The sequence below is a fragment of the Spermophilus citellus genome (assembly GCF_964194105.1).
Source record: "Spermophilus citellus genome assembly, chromosome: 9".
Lineage (NCBI taxonomy): Eukaryota > Metazoa > Chordata > Mammalia > Rodentia > Sciuridae > Spermophilus > Spermophilus citellus.
Window position 1 is genome coordinate 124,388,764 of NC_138191.1, and position 19,963 is coordinate 124,408,726.

Consider the following 19,963-nt stretch of genomic DNA (forward strand, 5'->3'; position numbering starts at 1 on the left):
CAGGTATGTGTGTAAAATAAAAACTCAGTGGAATTGCAGGATACGTGGGAAAATGCACTGCAAAAGTTGGTGAATGTCAGAAACTGTTCATCACAGATATCATTCCATTTTTTAGCTTCACTAGCATGTATGAGAAGCCACCTGTCACCCTATGGCCTTGTTAGAGGATATGTACTTTTGCCAAAATGATAGGAAAGACCCAATGTACTAGAATGGGCTAGGTTATGCTGTGGGTCCTGGTAACTCCTAGAGCTCAGTGGTGGAAAGAAAGAGGTTATGTATATTGCTCCCTGGAGTATTGGTGTAGGTAGGTGGGGTGGGAAGGCTGGCTCCTCCTAGTCACTTGGATACCCAGAGCAGCAGCCGCTGCTTGAAACTTGGAGTATTTCAGGCCATTAGAGAAATGTGTGTCCTGGAAGTACATGCATGTTTTTTGTTCACAACTTGGTTGACCTAAGCTTATTTCATGGTCCTACTTCTTCAGAAGGTATCCAGCAGGAGACAGGCCCAGTAAATAGCACTATTGATGACCATACAAGGCACCCGCATCTAGTTTTATTTTGTGTTTTCATTTGTTATTTATTATTATTATTATTTCTTTGTGGTCCTGGGGATTGAACCCAGGAATGCTTTACCACTGAGCTATGTCCCCAGCCCTTTTTATTTTTTATTTCAAGACAAAATTTCACTAAGTTGCTCAAGCTGGCCTTGACTTTGAGATTCCTGCTTCAGTCTCAAGTAGCTAAGATTATACGCCTGTACCATCATGCCCTGTTGTTTTAGTTTACTTTGTGCTGCCACAACAAAACACCTGAGACTGCTGGCATAGTGATCATTCTCACAGTTGTGGAGGCTGGGAAGTTCATCAAGGCTCCGGCATCTGGTGTGGGCTCCATTACTATGCCCTCACATGGCAGAGGGTGGGACGGCAAGGGACTCTCCTTACAGGCCAGAAGAATGAAAGAAGCAGCTACCTGGACTGGGGGCATTAATCCTTTCACGTGGGCAGCACCCTGATGACCTGACCATCTTTGGTAGTCTCCACTTTCAGACACTCGCGCTGGGGATTAAGTTTCCAACACATGGATTTTTACATTGTTTTAATTTGGCGACTTTACCTTACGATTCAGTATCTGATAGGGCTTACTCTTGCCTTGTACTTTTAGCAGTTTATTTTAACATTTGCATTAAGTCCACAATATATGTGTGCTTGGTTTGAACAATTTTTGTTATAATTGTGTAAGATTTATGACCCACAAGAATGCAGCATAATCCCAGGACATGTGGAGAAGCAGTGGGTGGTGTCTTTGGTGCTAGGGGTTGAACCCAGCGCTCACAAATTGTGGTAAGCACTTGCTCTTCCTCCGCTCTTTTTCATTTTTGTTTTTAACAAGCAGGGGTGAACAGCTGAGTTTGTTTTTTCCCCTCTCAGTTTGAGTTCAACATGGTGCAAGGAGCAGGGCCCTCTGCAGGTGCTGGAGGAGGGTGTCTGGCAGCCTTTAAAACTCTACTTGACTATTGACCTGAATTCTTTTCTCCTGGAGGACTTTTTTTTAAAAATATTTATTTTTTAGTTGTAGTTGGACACACTCTATCTATCCATCTATTTATATTTATTTATTTATTTTTATGAGGTGCTTAGGATCGAAACCAGGGCCCAGGGCCCAAGGCCTGTCCTCTACTGCTGAGCCACAAACCCAGCCCTCTCCTGGAGGACTTTTAACATTTTAGTAGTTAATTTGCTTTGGGGAGTTTTTCTTTTTTAACTTGCTCAGAGAAATTGAATTCAAATGAAAGTTCCTAATGTAATAGGCAGAATTTCTAAAGTAATAAGTGTCTTTTTGTATGCCAATGAGGTTGCTCAGTGTTGGTGCTCTTGCATAGCCTCCAGATGGGGACTGGCTGGCTGGGGAGTGGAAGTTGGAACTTTCAGCCTCACCCCCTGGCCTCCAAGAAGGGGAGAGTAACAATTGAATTGATCACTGGTGGCTGGTGAGTTCTTCCATCCTGCCTACCTAGTGGAGACTCCATAAAAACACAGGGCAGGTTCACAGAGCTTCAGGGCTGGTGAATGCTGCCAGGTGCTGGGAACATGGTGCACCCTAATTCCACAGGGATAGATGTTCCCTTTATTATTATTTTTATATCTTTATTTTTATTTGTTTATTTTTATGTGGTGCTGAGGATCGAACCCAAGTCCTCACTCGTGCAAGGCAAGTGCTCGACCGCTGAGCCACAACCCCAGCCCACCTTCATTTTTAGTTTTTTGGTGCCGAGGTTTGAACCCAGGATTGCTTAACCAGTGAGCCACATCCCCAACCCTTTTTTATAGCATCTCACCCAGTTGCTTAGGACCTCTCTAAGTTGCTGAGTCTGGCTTTGAACTCTCGATCCTCCTGCCTCAGGTTTCTAATCGAAGTTCCTTGTTACTGACCTTTACATACTTCATCACTGTACCTCTTCATTTGACTGATCATCTGTAGCCTTTACAGTGTCCCTTGTAATAAACCAGTAAGCATAATAAAAGTTTGCTCTGAGTTCTGTGAGCCTTTCTAACCATTAAACTAGAGGAAGAGGTTATGGGAACCTCTGATTTAAAGCCATTTAGGAGTGCTGTAGACCTTTGGTTGGCATCTGAGTGGGCAGTTTTGTAGCAGAGTGCCCTCACCCTAACTCTGGTTATAGTGTCAGACTTGACTCTTAGAACACTTTGCCACATCAGATTTGGTCAGTGTGGGAAAAGCCTGTGCATCTGGTATCAGAAGTTAGAGTGGAGAAAAGCACTCTTTCTCCAATGGTGTTAGTTATTAGCAGTGAGTGGATAGGGGCTCTCACTTGACCTTGGTTTTTCGAGTATTAATGTTACACAATTTAATGATTGGATAAGTCAAAACACCTTTCATGACTTTTAAATTTGCATTTCTCTGGAGTTGAATATTTTCCTCTATAATTTTGTGTGTGTGCAGATAGTTTGCACCTGGCACCCATGTGTGTGTATGTGTTGGTATTGTGGATTGAACCCAGGGCCTTGAACAGACAAGTGCTTTACCACTAAGCCACACGCCAAGCCCTTTTTTAAAAAAATTTTTTTTAAAGATAAAGAAAGGCTACTTTTTTTTTTTTTTTTTTTTTTTAAGAGAGAGTGAGGGGGCTGGGGATGTGGCTCAAGCGGTATGTGCGGATGTGGCAAAATTCTCCGAGAGAGAATTTTTTAACATTTATTTTTTAGTTCTCGGCGAACACAACATCTTTGTTTGTATGTGGTGCTGAGGATCGAACCCGGGCCGCACGCATGCCAGGCGGGCGCGCTACCGCTTGAGCCACATCCCCAGCCCCCTTTTTTAAAATTTTGAGATAAGATATCCTTAAGTTGTCCAGGCTGGCTTCAAGGATGGGATCTTCCTGCCTCCGTCTCCCAAGTAGCTAGGCTTACAGACCTGTACCATTATGCTAGCAAGCTTTGGATGTTTTTAGTTATAATTCGTTAGTGTCTTTACTTAATTTATTATTGAAATTATTCCACATTATTTGGGTGTTTTAGTAATTTTTAGTAAAGACTATTTAGAAATTAATATCAGTATTTCTGAATTGCTAGCTAATTTCTCTGAAAAGGAAGCCTACTGATTAAAGTTTATCCTTTTTATCTTTAGCCTACTGACATTACCCAATGAGCTTGCTAATTAATGACTCTCAAGTGACTTGATCCTGGGCATCCTTCCCGCCCCCCATATTTCATTCTGGGGAAATATGAATTTAGGATGCCTACAATTCTTGTGTGCCTGTGTTGTAAGAAATGTTAATGTGCTCCCCCAGTTAAATAATACACGGATAGGTAGATTTGGAAGTTTCATATGCCCGTTTACCCTGTTTAAACTCTAGTTTTTTTGTTGTTGTTATTTTTTTTTTGAGAGAGAGAGAATTTTTTAAAATATTTTTTTAGTTATCGGCGGACACAACATCTTTGTTTGTATGTGGTGCTGAGAATCGAACCCGGGCTGCACGCATGCCAGGCGAGCGCGCTACCGCTTGAGCCACATCCCCAGCCCGTTATTTTGTTTTGTTTGATTTTGCAAGTTGTTGCTGATGGAACCCAGGGCCTTGCATATGCTAGGTTAGCGCTCTACCACTAAACTACATCCCCGGCCCTGAACCATGTTCCTGTTGGTAGTTTTATTAGATTCTGGTTTATTCTTTGTTTCTTTCTGATCAAATGAGCCAATACATGTCTATTTTCAGATTGCCCACCTTCCTCATATGAACATAATGTACTATAGATGATGTTTAAAACACTAAAATACGTTAGTGTTTTTACTTAATGTATTGTTGAAATTATTCCACATTAGTTATATCTCATTTTTTTTGTTTGCTTGTTTTACAGTTGTCTAGTACTCCATTGTGGGTTTTGCTGCATTCTCTGTGTTTGAACATTTGGGTCATTTTAATGTTTTGGGTTAAGTGCTAACTTAATGCTATAATGAGTAACCTAATTTAAATGTTTTTGCATTTTGTTAAAGTATTTATGTTTTAGAAGTAGTTGGACACAATACCTTTATTTTATTTACTTGTGAGGCCCTGGGTTTGATCCTCAACACTACTTAATGAGCATCCTTCCACTGAGACACAATCCCAGCCCCTGTTTTTGCATTGTTAAGGTTATTTTTTTGGAGAATTAATTGAAAAGAGATTTTGAGGTCAAAAGATAGCCTTGTAGGCCTGTCAGAGGTTGTGAAATCCCCCTCAGTCAAGCCCCAACAGTTTCCATTCCCAACAGTAGCGTACGCTTGCCTGTTTCAGAGTGTCTTGTGCTTTCTCAGTTTGGCTAGTTTATTGATGATAAGTAGATGACAAATTATGTCTTATTGTAGTTTTAATTTGCTTCTCATCATGAAATTATAGAATTTTTATTTTTTAATTTACATTAAAAAAGGCGGCTTTATTGAGATAATTCATGTACCATACAACGCACCCATTTGAGGTGTACAGTCTAGTGGTTCTCAGTATGCTGCGACACCATATTGGCAATTGCCGTTTACACACATGCCTAGTGCTGAGGGTGGACCCAGGGCCTCCTGCGGGCTGGGCACCTGCTCTGCCATTGAGACACATCCCCAGCCCATCACGCTCATACGATAATTTTGCCACCTAAAAAAGAAGCTCCATAATAACCATTTTTAGTCATCGTTTCTTTCCCCTGTTCCAGGTATTAAAATTAAATAATATTTGTTGTTTTCTTCCCTATAGACGAAACTGCAAAGGAAATCCAAATTGCTTGGTTGGCATTGGTGAGCATATTTGGTTAGGAGAAATAGACGAAAATAGTTTTCATAACATCGATGATCCCAATTGTGAGAGAAGAAAAAAGGTAATGCCTCATTTTCTAAGTGATTGCTGTGTCACATTTCTGGGTTTTTGTTTTGCCTGTTATTAAAAGCATTTCAGACTTCATATTACCTCTTGCTTTAAGATAGCAATGGGACTTCGCGACTCTGAGCCACTTGAGTTGGACCAGTTCTGACGGTTATGCTTTCGAGAGGGAGCTATGCGGTCCGTTAGCCTTTAGGAGTTTTAGTTTGAATATACATTCTCTCTTTGCTTAATTGCATGTTTTATTTAGAACTTAAAATGTCCTTAAAGGAGATGCTAATTTAAGGAACAAGCTCCTAGAAATGACAACTTTGCTTTCTAGGGCTTATATTTAAGTTAGTTATTCTATGTATGTTTATATAAAACAATTTTGCTTTAAAAAAAGGTCAATATTCCTAATCATAAAACTTGGCATTCACAAAATAGCTGTCATATAGCTATTTTGTTTATTAAAAAGAATAATTCTGTCCGCCGAGAACTAAAAAATAAAAATATTAAAAATTCTCTCTCTCTCTCTCTCTCTCTCTCTCTCTCTCTCTCTTTAAAAAAAAATGAATAATTCTGTGTAAAATTGTGGATTTTTCAGTCTTTGTAAAGAATAAGAGCCTGCTCCCTTCCCCCATTCCCAGTCTCCCATACCTCATCTCTAATCTCCAGGATGTAAAGGAACTGGTCTAGAAACTTTGTTGTCCTACTGAACTATGGCAGTTCAGGAGTACAGCAAATAGAAAGGGTATGTCACGCTCAGAGCTGACCTTTTCTGGACCCTGCTGCAGTACCTGGGTGTGAGTGGCTGGACCAGTCCATGCCACCAGAGTCTCTTCCCCACCACAGAGGTTCCCTTAAGACTGCTTGCCACTAGCTGCGGAGGCTCAAGATGGCTGTATACCATGTTGGTTGGGGCAGTCTTAATTTAAATCTTTAATCTGAAAATTTTAAAATAATGCTCCCTACAGACTTTTTGTTTAAAAGGGAATGAATTTCATGATCTTATTTCTGCAGAACTCATTCGTGGGCCTGACGAACCTGGGAGCCACTTGTTACGTCAACACATTTCTTCAAGTGTGGTTTTTAAACTTGGAGCTGCGGCAGGCGTTGTACTTGTGTCCGAGCACCTGTAGTGACTACATAATGGGAGATGGTGTCCAAGAAGAGAAAGGTGGGTTGGGATTGGGAGGGGAGTATGCCGGCCAGGGTCCTTCTGATCCAGCTGAAGGGAGTGAAACCAAATGACCAGTACATGGCAGGCGCCAGGCTCCGTGCTGGGTCCTATAGAAATGGAGTCGGAATTCAAGGTAGTTTCCCTTCTCCCTCTCTTATGTAGAGATCATTTTAACATGAAAATGGTTACTGTTCCAATTAAGGAAGCATATTTGGTTATTCTTAGTAAGCTTAAATCTATAGATTTTCTGTGTAGTACTCTGTGATTATAGTCTTTTAATTTGTAGTGATTGGTAAAAATTAGTAAGGCAGAAAAGGTTGTTACTCTGTTGCCTAGTTTGACAAACTTAATAAATATTTCAGTGTAACCACAGTCCTTGGGCCTCATTCCCATTGGCTGACTTAAATTTAATCTTAATTTTAGAGAATTTCACTTATTAGCCATGGTGAAACCAACCACTGACATGCTACTGTCCTCGTAAATTTGGCAGAATCAGTTTCAAACTATTTCTACTGGAACCACAAACTTATTTTCATGCACAGTATATGAATTATTTTTGAATGGTATTGCTTTAATGCTTAGAGATTTCCTATTTGAGTTGGGGCTTTCTGAAATGAATTAGATTCTTCTCAAAGATGGAAGGTAGGGGTGTGTGTTTTAAGATTATGCAGGTCTGGGGGCTTCACACTGGGAACTTCCAACTCGTGCCTCCCAAATCCAAGACCTGTGCTATCGTTTTATCTTCTCTGAAAGAGGCGCATGGCCCAAGTCTTTGGATCCAAGACAGAAAGCAGGTTTCTTATGCCCATGACATCATGCAGCCCCGTAGATAGTGGTAATAGTTTGGTCTTGGTTAATAGCAATCTTTGCTTCAAAACATGGTGCTCAAAAAAAATTCTTTAGGGGAAAAATAAATTTTTTTTTTTAAAGGTACCAGGGCTTGAATTCAGGGGTGCTTTAACACTTGGCCATATCCTGAACCCTTCTTTATATTTTACATAGTGTCTCACTGAGTTGCTTAGGGCCTAACTAAATTGCTGAGGTTGACTTTGAACTCCTGCTCCCCTTGCCTCAGCTTCCCAAGCTGCTGGGGGATTACAGGTATGTTCCACCACACCTAGCTCAAAAATTCTTTAGGACTTATGTTATAGATGAGTGGTAGTGTTTGCCTAACAAGCTTGGGTTTGATCCCTGCGCCAAAGAAAACAAAAACCAAAAAATTTCTAGCAAAAATTACCAAAGTAATTTCTTCAAGGCTTCATTCCTGTAGTTGGATTTTCTTTTCTTTTTCTCCTTTTTTTTTAAATCTGGAGATTGAAAACAAGGTCACATACCCAACCTTTTTTGAGACAGTCAGTCACCCTAGTCCTGCTAAGGTGCTGAGAACTGGTCTGGAACTTGTGATCCTGCTGCCTCAGCCTCCTGAATAGATAACATGTGCCACCATACCTACCTAGTTCTGCATCTTTAAATCTGTGTTCATAGTATTTTATTTGAAGTAGTGGTGTAACCTGGTACAGTGGCACATACCTGTAATCCCAATGACACTGGGGGCTGAGCCAAGAGGATCACAAGTTCCAGGCCAGCCTCACCAACTTAATAGCCTCTTAGCAATTTAGTGAAATCCTGTCTTAACAACAAAAACAAAACAAAACAAAACAACAACAACAACAAAAAAAAAACGGCATGGTGGCGCATGCCTGTAATCCCAGAGGCTGGGAAGGCTAAGACAGGAGGATCACAAGTTCAAAGCCAGCGTTAGCAAAAGTGAGGTACTAAGCAACTCAGATCCTGTCTCTAAATAAAATACAAAATAGAGGTGGGGATGTGGCATGTGGCTCAGTAGTTGAGTGCCCCTGAGTTTAATACCCAATACACCGCCCAGCACGGTGGCACATGCCTGTGATCCCAGCTACTTGGGAGGATGAGGCAGGATGATCACAAATTTAAGGCCAGTATGAGCCTCTTGGTGTGACCCTATCTCAAAAAGTAGGATTGGGGTTGTAGCTCAGTGATAGAGCATTCCTGTATTCAGTTCCCAGCATCAGAGAATGAAAAACACAAAAACATTTGAAAATTCTGGAGTATGTTTGTGTATTTTTATGTATGAAACCAGTTCTGTGTAGTTCAGACTGGTTTCTTACTTGTGATCCTCCTGTCTAAGCCTGTTCAGTAGCTGCACCAACCTGGTATTTGATCTTTTTCACTCAAATGAGCATTGTGTGTTTGAGGTTCTTTTAATTATTCCATTTGTGGCAAGTCCACATTAATGAGATTATTGGAAAGTGTTTGGCCATCATATGCTGGTTTTTGATACAAGAATGGATGTCTCAATATGATTTGATACTCTAGAAAGTCGTCATTATTGGTGTTAGTGGTGTAACCGTGTATACAGCCTCTACCCTTAAAGTGTGTGTGTGTGTGTGTGTGTGTGTGTGTGTGTGGGAGAGGGTTGGGGGATGGGACCCAGGGGCCTCAGCCCTTTTTAATTTTTGAGGCAGGTTCTTATTTACATCAGTTGCCCAAGTTGGCCTTGAACTTGCCATCCTCCAGCCTCAGTTTCCTAAATTGTTGGGATTATAGGCCTGCACCACGGTGTATAGTTTAAATGTAAGGGTGTTTAATTATGTACTCAAGTGGAAAGGAAGTAGGACTTTTAAAATACAAAGTAGCAACTTTTAATAAATAAACTTCTTTTCAATAGATTATGAGCCTCAGACAATTTGTGAGCATTTGCAATACTTGTTTGCTTTATTGCAAAACAGTAATAGACGATACATTGATCCATCTGGATTTGTTAAAGCCTTAGGGTTGGACACTGGGCAACAGCAGGTAAGGACTTTATTTACTTTTTAATATTCTGAGAAATCTTTAAAAAGTGTGTGTGTGTGTGTGGTTTTTTTTTGTTGTTGTTGTTGTTGTTATTGTTGTTACTGGGGATTGAACCCAGGGACACTTAGCCACTGAGCCACATCCCCAGTCCCCATTTTTATAATTTTTTTTAGAGACAATTTCTTGCTGAGTTTCAAAGGGCCTTGCTGAGTTTCAAAGTGCCTTGCTGAGTTGCTGAGGCTGGCTTTGAACTCAAGATCCTCTTCCCTGAGCTTCCCAAGTCACTGGGATTATAGGCATGCACCACTGCACCTGTCTCTTAAGTGTTTTTTACAATGCTTTTAAGGGAAGATGAATTAGGACATTTTTTAAAAATTGTGGGGTGGGGCTGGGGGGTATAGTTCAGTAGTAGAGCTCTTGCCTAACATGTATTAAGGCCCTGGGGTTGATTCCCAGTACTGCCAAAAAAATTACATATTCTTTTGTATTTTGAATTAATTCATCTGTTACATAATCCATTACATTGCACATTATAATTTCATTTCTGAAAATTCCCGTGTACAAACTGGTTCCACATGGCAGGTAATTCTAGTTCAAAAGTACTAACTTGAAAATATCAGTAGTTTCTGGAAATGTTTTTACCATTTGTATTAGAGGTTGACAAGCAAAAATACAGTATTTCTCTTCATTAATCCAAACTTGTAGGATGCCCAAGAATTCTCAAAGCTTTTTATGTCCTTATTGGAAGATACTTTGTCTAAACAAAAGAATCCAGATGTGCGGAACATCGTGCAGCAGCAGTTCTGTGGGGAATATGCTTATGTAACTGTGTAAGTCTGTTTCAACTTCTCATGGTACATTTTCTCCTAAGACAGTTGCTTGTGTTATCTGGTTTTCAGTTCAGGTCCCAGGTGTAGCTTTCATGGGTGATCATGGGACCTGGAATATTTATAGTCATATGCCTCCATGGGAACCCATAAGCAAACCACTTGATAATTGCATTTGAGCCATCCAGGTGTTGGGAACTGTAACTGGTTGGACTTTTGCCATTTGCTTTATGGCTGTGTGGAGTGAAGCATGAGTAAAATGGGCTGGATAGAACACTCAGAGATGGACACTACCTCTCTAAAAATTTCCGATAATGCAATTCATGCCCTTACCACTTTTTTTTAATGTAATTTTTTAGTATGTGTTGTACAAAATTTCTATGAAAGAGAACTAATTAAGATACGATGCTTCTTTCCACCTTTCTACGATGTACTATAATAAAACATGATTGCTTTTCTCACTCTGATCTTAATTTTGTCACTCTCATTTTATTGTAGCTGCAATCAGTGTGGCAGAGAGTCCAAGCTTTTATCAAAGTTCTATGAACTGGAGTTAAATATCCAAGGCAACAAACAGTTAACAGATTGTATCTCAGAATTTTTAAAGGTATTCACATTTTGGCATTTATTGTTTGTTTTTTAAATGATGTTCTGAATAGTATTTAAATGTATTATGTCAGCCTTTTTGATGTAAGAAGTTCTGTGATGATCTAAAACTTTTGATAAGGTACTGAAGCAGGCTGCATCTTAAAGTAATTTTTGGCTATTACGAGTCATGCATAGTATGTGTGTGTGATGGGGATATCTGAACTTTGTGACCGTAAAATTGATTTACCTTTTCATGTCATGAGAATGAAAATGCATTAAATGCGAATATTTTATATCAATGATTATTTACATGGAGATATGAAAGTGGTTCCCTTTTGTTCTGAGTGGAAAACTATGAGGAAACCTTTGTTACAATTATAAACACAGCTTATTGCATAACTAATTTTTCAAGTGCTTTACCTACTTCGCTGCCATATTTGCTAGCATGCCTGAAGTAATCATCTTTGATACTTTGTATCAAGCACTGTCTGAGCTGTTGGGAATGACAGTAGTGAACAAACCAGATACAGTTAGCCTTTATGGAACTGGCAGCTCAGAGCCATGAATACCAGAGAGGGTCAGGAAAATAAATTTAGGTAAGATATATTATAGTGTGTCAGATTATGCTGTGGATTGAGAACAGCAAGGAGTCTGGGGTATGGGGGTAGTAAGCCAAATAAATAAGCACAGGGAAAATGATAGAAAAAGAGTAATTGAGGTAGCTAAGGGTTGTAGCAGACAGACCGAGTAGAGTAGACTAGACCCTTTTCAGGACTTTGGCTTTGAGATACAGGTGCCCTTGGGCTTATAAGCACAGGAGTGATACAGTGCATTTAACCAGACCATTGTAGGTGGGGTTTTGAGAATGGGGTGGAGGCAGGGGCCGGGTTTGCTGAAGAGTTGATGTATTCAAAGTAGAGCTAACAACACCTGAGCACTGAGTATGGAGAGAATGAGTCATGGATCACAAGGGTTTGTGGGCTGATCAGCTGGGGAATGGAGTTGTCATTATTGGGATGGGAGGACCAAGGTGGGAACAGGGCTGGGAAAGGAGCTAAGAGCATCGAGCTGGGGCTGTAGCTTAGGCAGAGAGTTAGCCTAGCAGACACAGCCCCTGGTTTCTGCTCCCCCGAAAGAAAAGTTTTGACCTCATTAGATTTAAGAAGTGTAGTTCTGCGGAGAAGTCGGGGTGCACAAAATCGCTGAGGGAGTGGAGAAAGGTGAGGGAACCGGCTTAGCCACCAGGGGTGTAGTTAGAGGACGGTGGGTGAGTGTGGTATCCTGGAAGGCAAGTGAGGAAAGGAAGGGCGTCAGTATTGTACTGATCTGTATCAAAGAGCTGTTATAGAAATGTATAGGAAAATTTGAAAAAGAGAAAGGGCTCAGTGGTTAAGCATGCCCCTGGGCTCAATCCGTAGAACAAAAAACAAAAGCAAAAACACCTCACTGAACGAAACCTTTTTTTTTTCTTTTCTTTTTTTTTTTTTTGCATTCTTGGCTTAATCTCATGAACCTGATTTAGAAATTTTAAGCAAATATATACCATTAAATATAATTTCTGCCCCCTTTTCACTATTTTTAAGTAAATTTGCATCAAAGTACATGGGACACTTTAAAAAAAATTACCTAGATTTTTAAAATCACACATTGGATATATAAGCACAGGTAAAACTAATATGTCATCATCTTGATCAGGAAGAAAAATTAGAAGGAGACAACCGATACTTTTGTGAAAATTGTCAAAGCAAACAGAATGCCACGAGGAAGATCCGGCTTCTTAGCCTTCCCTGCACTCTGAACTTGCAGCTGATGCGCTTTGTCTTTGACAGGTGAGAATGTGCATGTTGGAAGTGCATGGACCGAGACAGACTTGTCCTGGGCAGGATGATAAATGGGGGCAAGTGAAACTTTGGGTTAGATTGTGGAAGTTACACGTGGAACCTGTGATTTCAAAGAGTTAGCATGTTATGATTTTATCATAAAATTCTTTAAGCCAATTATATGTAATCAAGAACTAGAAGATTAGGGAATCTTTTTTATCCTAAGAATTATTAGTAAAAACTGCAGTGAACTGAATCACTTCTGCATTCCTTATTACTACTGTCAATTTTAAGTAATTTTTTTTTACTTATTATAGTAACTTCTACTTCCATGAGAATATGTCTTTCATTTGTATTTAAAATCAAGGCAGTTTTGTACATATGCACATTTTATACTTTTCAATTTATATTTGGAATCAGTACTTTGCGTTGATACCTTTTTAATCTGTTAGTCATTGTTTATGCAATTATCGAATTGTACAGGCTTTTATGCAAGATTGCTAAACGAAACCTAGCTACTGTTTATTAAAATGACTTGATAGAGCTTATTCATTGTCTTCTGAGTGTTTTAAATATAACTGGCTTTCCTCTTTATTAGGCAAACTGGACATAAAAAAAAGCTGAATACCTACATTGGCTTCTCAGAAATTTTGGATATGGAGCCTTATGTGGAACATAAAGGTAATATATTTACCAAGCAGTAAAAATTATGAGGGAGATTAGAGCTTGTAATCTATATTCTGATAAATATTGAGTAACAATTTACTGGTAATTTCTGTTTGCTAATCTGTCTGGGAACAGATGTTTTATGAGGTCAGACAAGATGTTATTTTTCATTTTCTTTTTTTATTTACTTATTATGTGGTGCTGAGAATTGGACCCAGTGCCTCATACATGGAAGGCAAGTGCTCTACTACTGTTCCACAACCCTAGTCCAGTTGTTTCCATTTTCTATGAGTAAGCACAGAGTAAACATTAGGTGGTTCATCAACACTGACACGATTAAAGGCAATTTAATTTGTTGCCTGGAATCACATCCTCTTGGGGGCCTGAGGCAGGCGGATGGTTAAGTTGAAATCTAGCCTGGACAACTTTGCAAGACCTTATGTCAAAATAACAAATCAGTGAGTGGTTGGTGGTAAAGCTTAGTGATGAGGTCTCCCAGTTCAATCCCCAAGACTGAGAAAAACAAATAATTTGGAAAAATGGAAAGGGTATTTTACTTATTTCTGAATCCACGCTTACTACCTTAGTCTGAATATTGTTGTTTGTGAGTCCTCATTAGAGTTTTATGCTTACTTTCACTTTTGTTTTCGATTTTGGTGCTAACAAGCACCCTCGGTCCTATTCACATTTTGCTAAAGAAAGAAAGGAACAAAACCCGCTTTATTAGAAATGTTACGTGGCGGGGTTGGGGATGTGGCTCAAGTGGTAGCACACTCGCCAAGCATGTGTGAGGTACTGGGTTCGATTCTCAACACCTCATAAAAATAAAATCAAGATATTGTGCCCACCTAAAACTAAAAAAATAAATATTAAAAAAAGAAACATTATGTGACATAGTTCCAGTGTTTCTGCTGTAATTCCTCATCTTGTAACTGCTGACATGTCCTGGGTTGCTGTGTAGAGTTTGAACAAGAACCAATTTTTGCTCCTTTTTGTGGGGAGGGTTCTATTTATTTTATCAGGCGGATGGTTTCTGTTAGAGAAAACATCTTATACTTTTGTTGCTCTTGCCTTGATTAGAAGGACCATTTTTCTTCTAACTTGCTCTTACTACTAATGTAATTTTAAAGCATTCAACAAATTCTCTTTTGGCCCCCAGAATATTGAGGCAGCTTACAATAGAAATAAGCAGAAAAAAAAAACTTCTAAAGAAATTGAAGTTTTGGGGAAGATTATGTTGAATAAATAAATAAGCTTTCAGATGTGATACTCTGTCAATACTGTGGTTTAAATTTTGCACATCCACAGAAGGAAATTGCTACAAACATTGCTTCTTGGCCTCATTGTTGTTATATTCATTGAATGAATGAATGTGGCTCTGGATACTTCACCTAGTTTGCTTCTTGTCTCCATTCTTCAGGTTATTGTGTGGAATTAGGGAAGTCTGTTGGGTTATTGGCTTTTAGAGTCCAGAAATTGGTTGTGAAATCAGTTTTGACTTGACTGACTATACCAGGAACGCTCTACAACTGAGCTGTGCCCCTAACACTTTTTATTTTTTGTTTTCACATTGTCTGTCTTAGTTGCCCAGGCTGTCCTTGAACTCTTGCTCTTCTTGCCTCTGCTTCCTGAGTAGCCGGGCTTATAGGTGTGCATCCCTAGATTCTATTTTTATTTTGTAGTGCTGGGGATGGAACCAGACTTAAGCTAGATGTATGTTCTTGTTCTGCCATCAAGGTAATTTCAGCCCCCCTTTCTGTTGGTCCCGACCCCCCCAATTTCTTTCAAGCCAGAGACCGAACCCAGGGACACTTAGCAACTGAGCCACATCCCCATTCCTTTTTTCTTTTCTTTTTTTTTTGGAGACAGGGTCACTAGGTTGCTTTCTGCTTCATTAAATTGCTGAGGCTGGCTTTAAACCTGTGATTCTCCTGCTTCATCTTCCTGAGCTGCTGGGATTACAGGCATGTGCCACCACGCCTGGCCTCTTTTTCTGGTTCTTAATATATATTTTTTAGTTGTAAGTGGACACAATACCTTCATTTTACTTTTATGTGGTGCTCAGGATCAAACCCAGTGCCTCACACATGCTAGGTGAGCTGTCTACTACTTGAGCCAAAACTCCAGCCTTATTCTGATTTTTAATAAAGCATATGTTATCCTTTTTTTTCCCCCTTTTTGTATTGGTTATTGAACCCAAGGGTGCTCCAACTCAGCTGTATCCCTAGTCCTTTATATTTTAACCTTGAGACAAAGTCTCACAAAGTTGCTGAGGGTATTCCTTGAGTTGTTAGGCATGTGAACCTCTTTTCCCAGCCTCGTAAATTATTGGGGTGACCGGTATGCACAACTGTGTTCAATCACTGCCAAAAAATTTTTGGCAGGGTCCAGGGTGGTAGGAATTGAACTCACTGGCACTTGACCACTGAGTCATATCTCCAGCCCCTATTTTGTAATTTATTTAGAGAACAGAGTCTCACTGAGTTGCTTAGCACCTCCTGACTGAGCCTCCCAAGTCTCTGGTATTTTAGATGTTCACCACCAAGCCTGGCTATTGCTAAAATTTTGATGCACACATATAGTGTTCTTGAATAAATCACATGTATAACATAAAGGCTGTGATTTGCTGGTTTTATTTATTTAAAATGGCATCAGAATGTAAAAATCTTTTTCTTTTTTTTTCTTTTCTTTTTTTTTTTGTATTCATTTTTTTTTTAGAGAGTGAGAGACAGAGTTTTTTTTTTTTTTTTTTTTTTTTTTAAAGAGAGAGAGGAGAGAGAGAGAATTTTTAATATTTATTTTTTAGTTCTCGGCGGACACAACATCTTTGTTGGTATGTGGTGCTGAGGATCGAACCCGGGCCGCACGCACACCAGGCGAGCATGCTACCACTTGAGCCACATCCCCAGCCCAGAATGTAAAAATCTTCTGAAGAAATCTCAGTGCAGATTCACCATAATTCTCAATGTTTTCTCTTTTCTCGTTTTTTTTTTTCCTCCTGAATCAAAATTCTATTGGAACTTCTTGCTGTAGGATGAGAGATAGCATTGACCAAACAGTGCCATCTTATCTTTTCTAATTGTCTTGCCTACACATGTTTATAGTTTATTTTTTTCCAGCTTTATTGAAGCATAATGGGAAAATAAAATTGTGTGACCTTAAGATACACTGTCTTATGATACATGTGTTTTGTGAAACTAATATTTAGCACCATGGAGTTAATTTACACGTCTCATCTCCCATGCTATTTGAGATCCCTAGAACTTAATCTTATCATAACTAGAAATTTGTACTCTTTGACCAATGGCTTGCCTGTTTTGAAAGCAAAATTTCTTAATTACTTTCCCCCAGTCTTTTTGTACATTTATCTTTTAATGATAGTCTTTTCATTTTACTATTACATCTGATTGTTATGATTTTTAACCAATATTTGTAGCATGGAGAGTAGCAGCAGTTTTCTTGGTAAGTGTGTAGCACAGCTAGGCTGCCGGATAACTTATCAACCCCACTGCCCAGAAGACATTGGTAGAATTTATAGAATTCTGTAATATCCACCTGTAGAATTTATAGAGGGAATGGAGATCCCAAGGGCATGCTGTTAAGATGCTGTCTTCTATGTTACTTTGTAAAACTAAAAAGTTGTTTTTTTTTTTTTTTTAAATCTTAGGTGACATGCTTTGAATTTTGATAGACTCAAGTTTGCATGTAAGAAATATTGTTAGCTGACATTTCTTTATGTTCTCTCTCCTTCTGTAGGTGGGTCTTACGCCTATGAACTCAGTGCAGTCCTCATACACAGAGGAGTGAGTGCTTATTCCGGCCACTACATCGCCCATGTGAAAGATCCACAGTCTGGGGAATGGTATAAATTTAATGATGAAGATATTGAAAAGATGGAGGGGAAGAAATTACAACTAGGGATTGAGGAAGATCTAGGTAAAACCTTTAAGTTGTGAGTGCCCTTTTAAAATATAACTTTTTTTTTTTTTTTTACTGGAAATATTTGTGATACATTATTATGGCCCAAGATTGTCGTGGACTATCAAGGATATCTGCATTGAAGTGTTCGCAAAATCACTGAAAGTTTTTCTTATTAATGTCTGCTTTTAAAAGAAAACTTGTTTTGCTGTGGAGATGGTTCCATAATATCATGTTTTCAGGAAAACTCAATAGCAAATAATTAATTTTTCTCTTACCAGGTTTATTTCATGGGGCAGGTGAGGATTGTGGGAATTAAGCTGAAAAAGATGAAGAGTATACTCAGTGTTGGAGGATTTGTTCTTTTCCTTGGGTCAAGATATTTAATTCTGGGAAAGAGGGCTTCATTCTTCGTGTCTCCTCTTCCCTGTTGAGTGTGTTGTCCCTCCTCAAGTGTGATGTGGTGCCTCTGGGAGCAGCTGCCTGGTGTTGTGCAGTGGCCAGATCTGTGGAAAAAAGCTCCTTGCAGAGCTCTCCTTGTCTCTATTGTCTTTGGCCAAAGTACCGTTTACTTCCCGAGTTGTGGACACCCTTTCCAGGTAGAGCCATCTCACCCGAGCATTTCGCCAACTTCCCCTCATCCCTGTCATCTGGGTCAAGGAATCTGAACAGGAGAAAAGGAATGGGAGTAGGCCTGAGAACCCTGCTGCTACTGTTTAATGGGTTAGAGCCCGATTTCCTTGGTGTCCACAGGGAGGAGCATTGGCAGTTAGGGTGCTCTCAAGGCATGTGATTGTCTCTGTGTCCACTCCGGCTCTGACTACATTCTGGAGAAGGAATTTCTAACTTTAAATCACATTTACATGCTCATAGACTGTTAGCAATCTTCCTGTTTTACATAGGGAATACTCAGTTCTTAATAATCATTGTATATGTTTTTAAAATTTCTTATTTTTTTAGCTGTAGATGGACATAATACCTTTATTTATTCATGTGGTGCTGAGGATAGAATCCAGTACCTCACATGTACTAGGCAGGCACTCTACACTGAGCTATAAGCCCATCCCCCATTTATATACTTTTTTTTTATTGTGGGATTCTTCCTGGGAACACAATTGAGTTATATCTTTGTAAGTATGTATGCCTCACTTTTCAGTGTTTTTTTTTTTTAACAGAACCAGCAGGATGTGTGTGTGTGTGTGTGTGTGTGTGTGTGTGTGTGTGTGTGAGAGAGAGAGAGAGAGAGAGAGAAATTTTAATATTTATTTTTTAGTTTTCAACGGACACAACCCTTTGTATGTGGTGCTGAGGATCAAACCCGGGCCACACGCATGCCAGGCGAGCGCGCTACCACTTGAGCCACATCCCCAGCCCCTTCAGTGTGTTTTGTTTTGTTTTTTGATCCAGAGATTGAACCCTGTGGTACTTAACCAATGAGCTGAATCTCCAGTCCTTTTTAATTTTAATTTTGAGACTGGGTCTTGCTAAGTTGTTGAGGCTGGCATTGAACTTGGAATCTTCCTACCTTAACCGCTCCAATTGCTGGGATTACAGGCATATGCCTTGGCACCCAGCTATTTGAGTCTTCATTAATACTCATTTTAGTCAGAGTTATACGATTGAAAGTCCCTTTATGTTGTCCTATCTTCTACATGTAGGTAGTCCTAAAATGTTAGAAGTTAGCTCAGTGGTAGATCACTTATTTTAGCATGTGTGATACTCTGGGTTCAATCCCTGGTGCACAAAAGGGAGAAAAAAAAATGCCTTCAACATTCATTACTGTATTCCATCCTGGACTTGTTTGAGTTATTTTATTTATTTATTTAATTTTTTTTTAAAGAGAGTGAGAGAGGAGAGAGAGAGAGAATTTTTAATATTTATTTTTTAGTTCTCGACGGACACAACATCTTTGTTGGTATGTGGTGCTGAGGATCGAACCCGGGCCGCACGCATGCCAGGCGAGCGCACTACCGCTTGAGCCACATCCCCAGCCCTGTTTGAGTTATTTTATATTCTGTGTTATAGAAGGTAATGATGCTCTTCAGGTGGAGATGAACATTTTCACTTTCCTCTGTGTGCTCCCTACAGTAGTATAGTGTTCTTCCAACTTTTTTACTCAGGTATTATGTGGAAGAATGGTGAACAACTTTTGTTTCCCTTTGCATTTTTAAAAATCCTTCATTTTTCATCATAAATTTAAGTAGTTCTTAAGAACCTGGTATGGACTTTGAATGTTTTATTAGATTCATGTTAAAGTATCTTTGGAATTGTTTTTACAGTACCCCAACCACAATGATAAACAAATAGACTGAGGGCATTCTAGTTAAGTTTTCTTCTGTTTTTTCTACCTCAGCAGAACCTTCTAAGTCCCAGACCCGAAAACCAAAGTGTGGCAAAGGAACGCATTGCTCTCGAAATGCATACATGTTGGTTTATCGACTGCAGACACAAGAAAAGCTCAACACGATGGTTGAAGTTCCAGGTAATCCCTTTCCTTGGATCATACCAGGAAGGTGTTTAGGAATGACATGATCAAAGGTTAATGATAAGCAGAGATTCCTTTAAAGTAGTGAGCTTTTGAAATAGCCTTAGGACTGTTCCATTACCTTCCCCACCCCCACTCCAAAGAAGGGTAGAAGCAGTCTTTAAACAATTACAAAGGTAATCAGGACTTTTGGTTTTATCTTGTTCAGTTTATAGAGCAAAGAGTTACTAACTGCCCAAGGCAGTCTTCTGTTGGCTTTCCTAGTTCTGTGCCAACCTCTGTGGCATCATCCGTTTCAAAG

At 39.4% G+C, this 19,963-nt stretch overlaps 1 protein-coding gene across 3 annotated transcripts in view; it reads left to right on the top strand.

Annotated features, from left to right (window-relative positions):
* The window catches only part of USP48 (ubiquitin specific peptidase 48), a 68,832-nt gene that overhangs the window by 13,178 nt on the left and 35,691 nt on the right, over positions 1 to 19,963 (top strand). For 2 of the 3 annotated variants that reach the window (XM_081306963.1, XM_081306964.1), the window contains exons 2-10: positions 5,242 to 5,362; positions 6,367 to 6,523; positions 9,231 to 9,358; positions 10,064 to 10,188; positions 10,684 to 10,792; positions 12,469 to 12,602; positions 13,192 to 13,274; positions 17,016 to 17,195; positions 19,531 to 19,659. In XM_081306963.1, coding sequence (XP_081163089.1) covers positions 5,242 to 5,362; positions 6,367 to 6,523; positions 9,231 to 9,358; positions 10,064 to 10,188; positions 10,684 to 10,792; positions 12,469 to 12,602; positions 13,192 to 13,274; positions 17,016 to 17,195; positions 19,531 to 19,659 — 1,166 coding nt within the window. The remainder of the gene's footprint in view (positions 1 to 5,241; positions 5,363 to 6,366; positions 6,524 to 9,230; positions 9,359 to 10,063; positions 10,189 to 10,683; positions 10,793 to 12,468; positions 12,603 to 13,191; positions 13,275 to 17,015; positions 17,196 to 19,530; positions 19,660 to 19,963) is intronic. The other variant, XM_081306965.1, reaches the window with a different exon arrangement.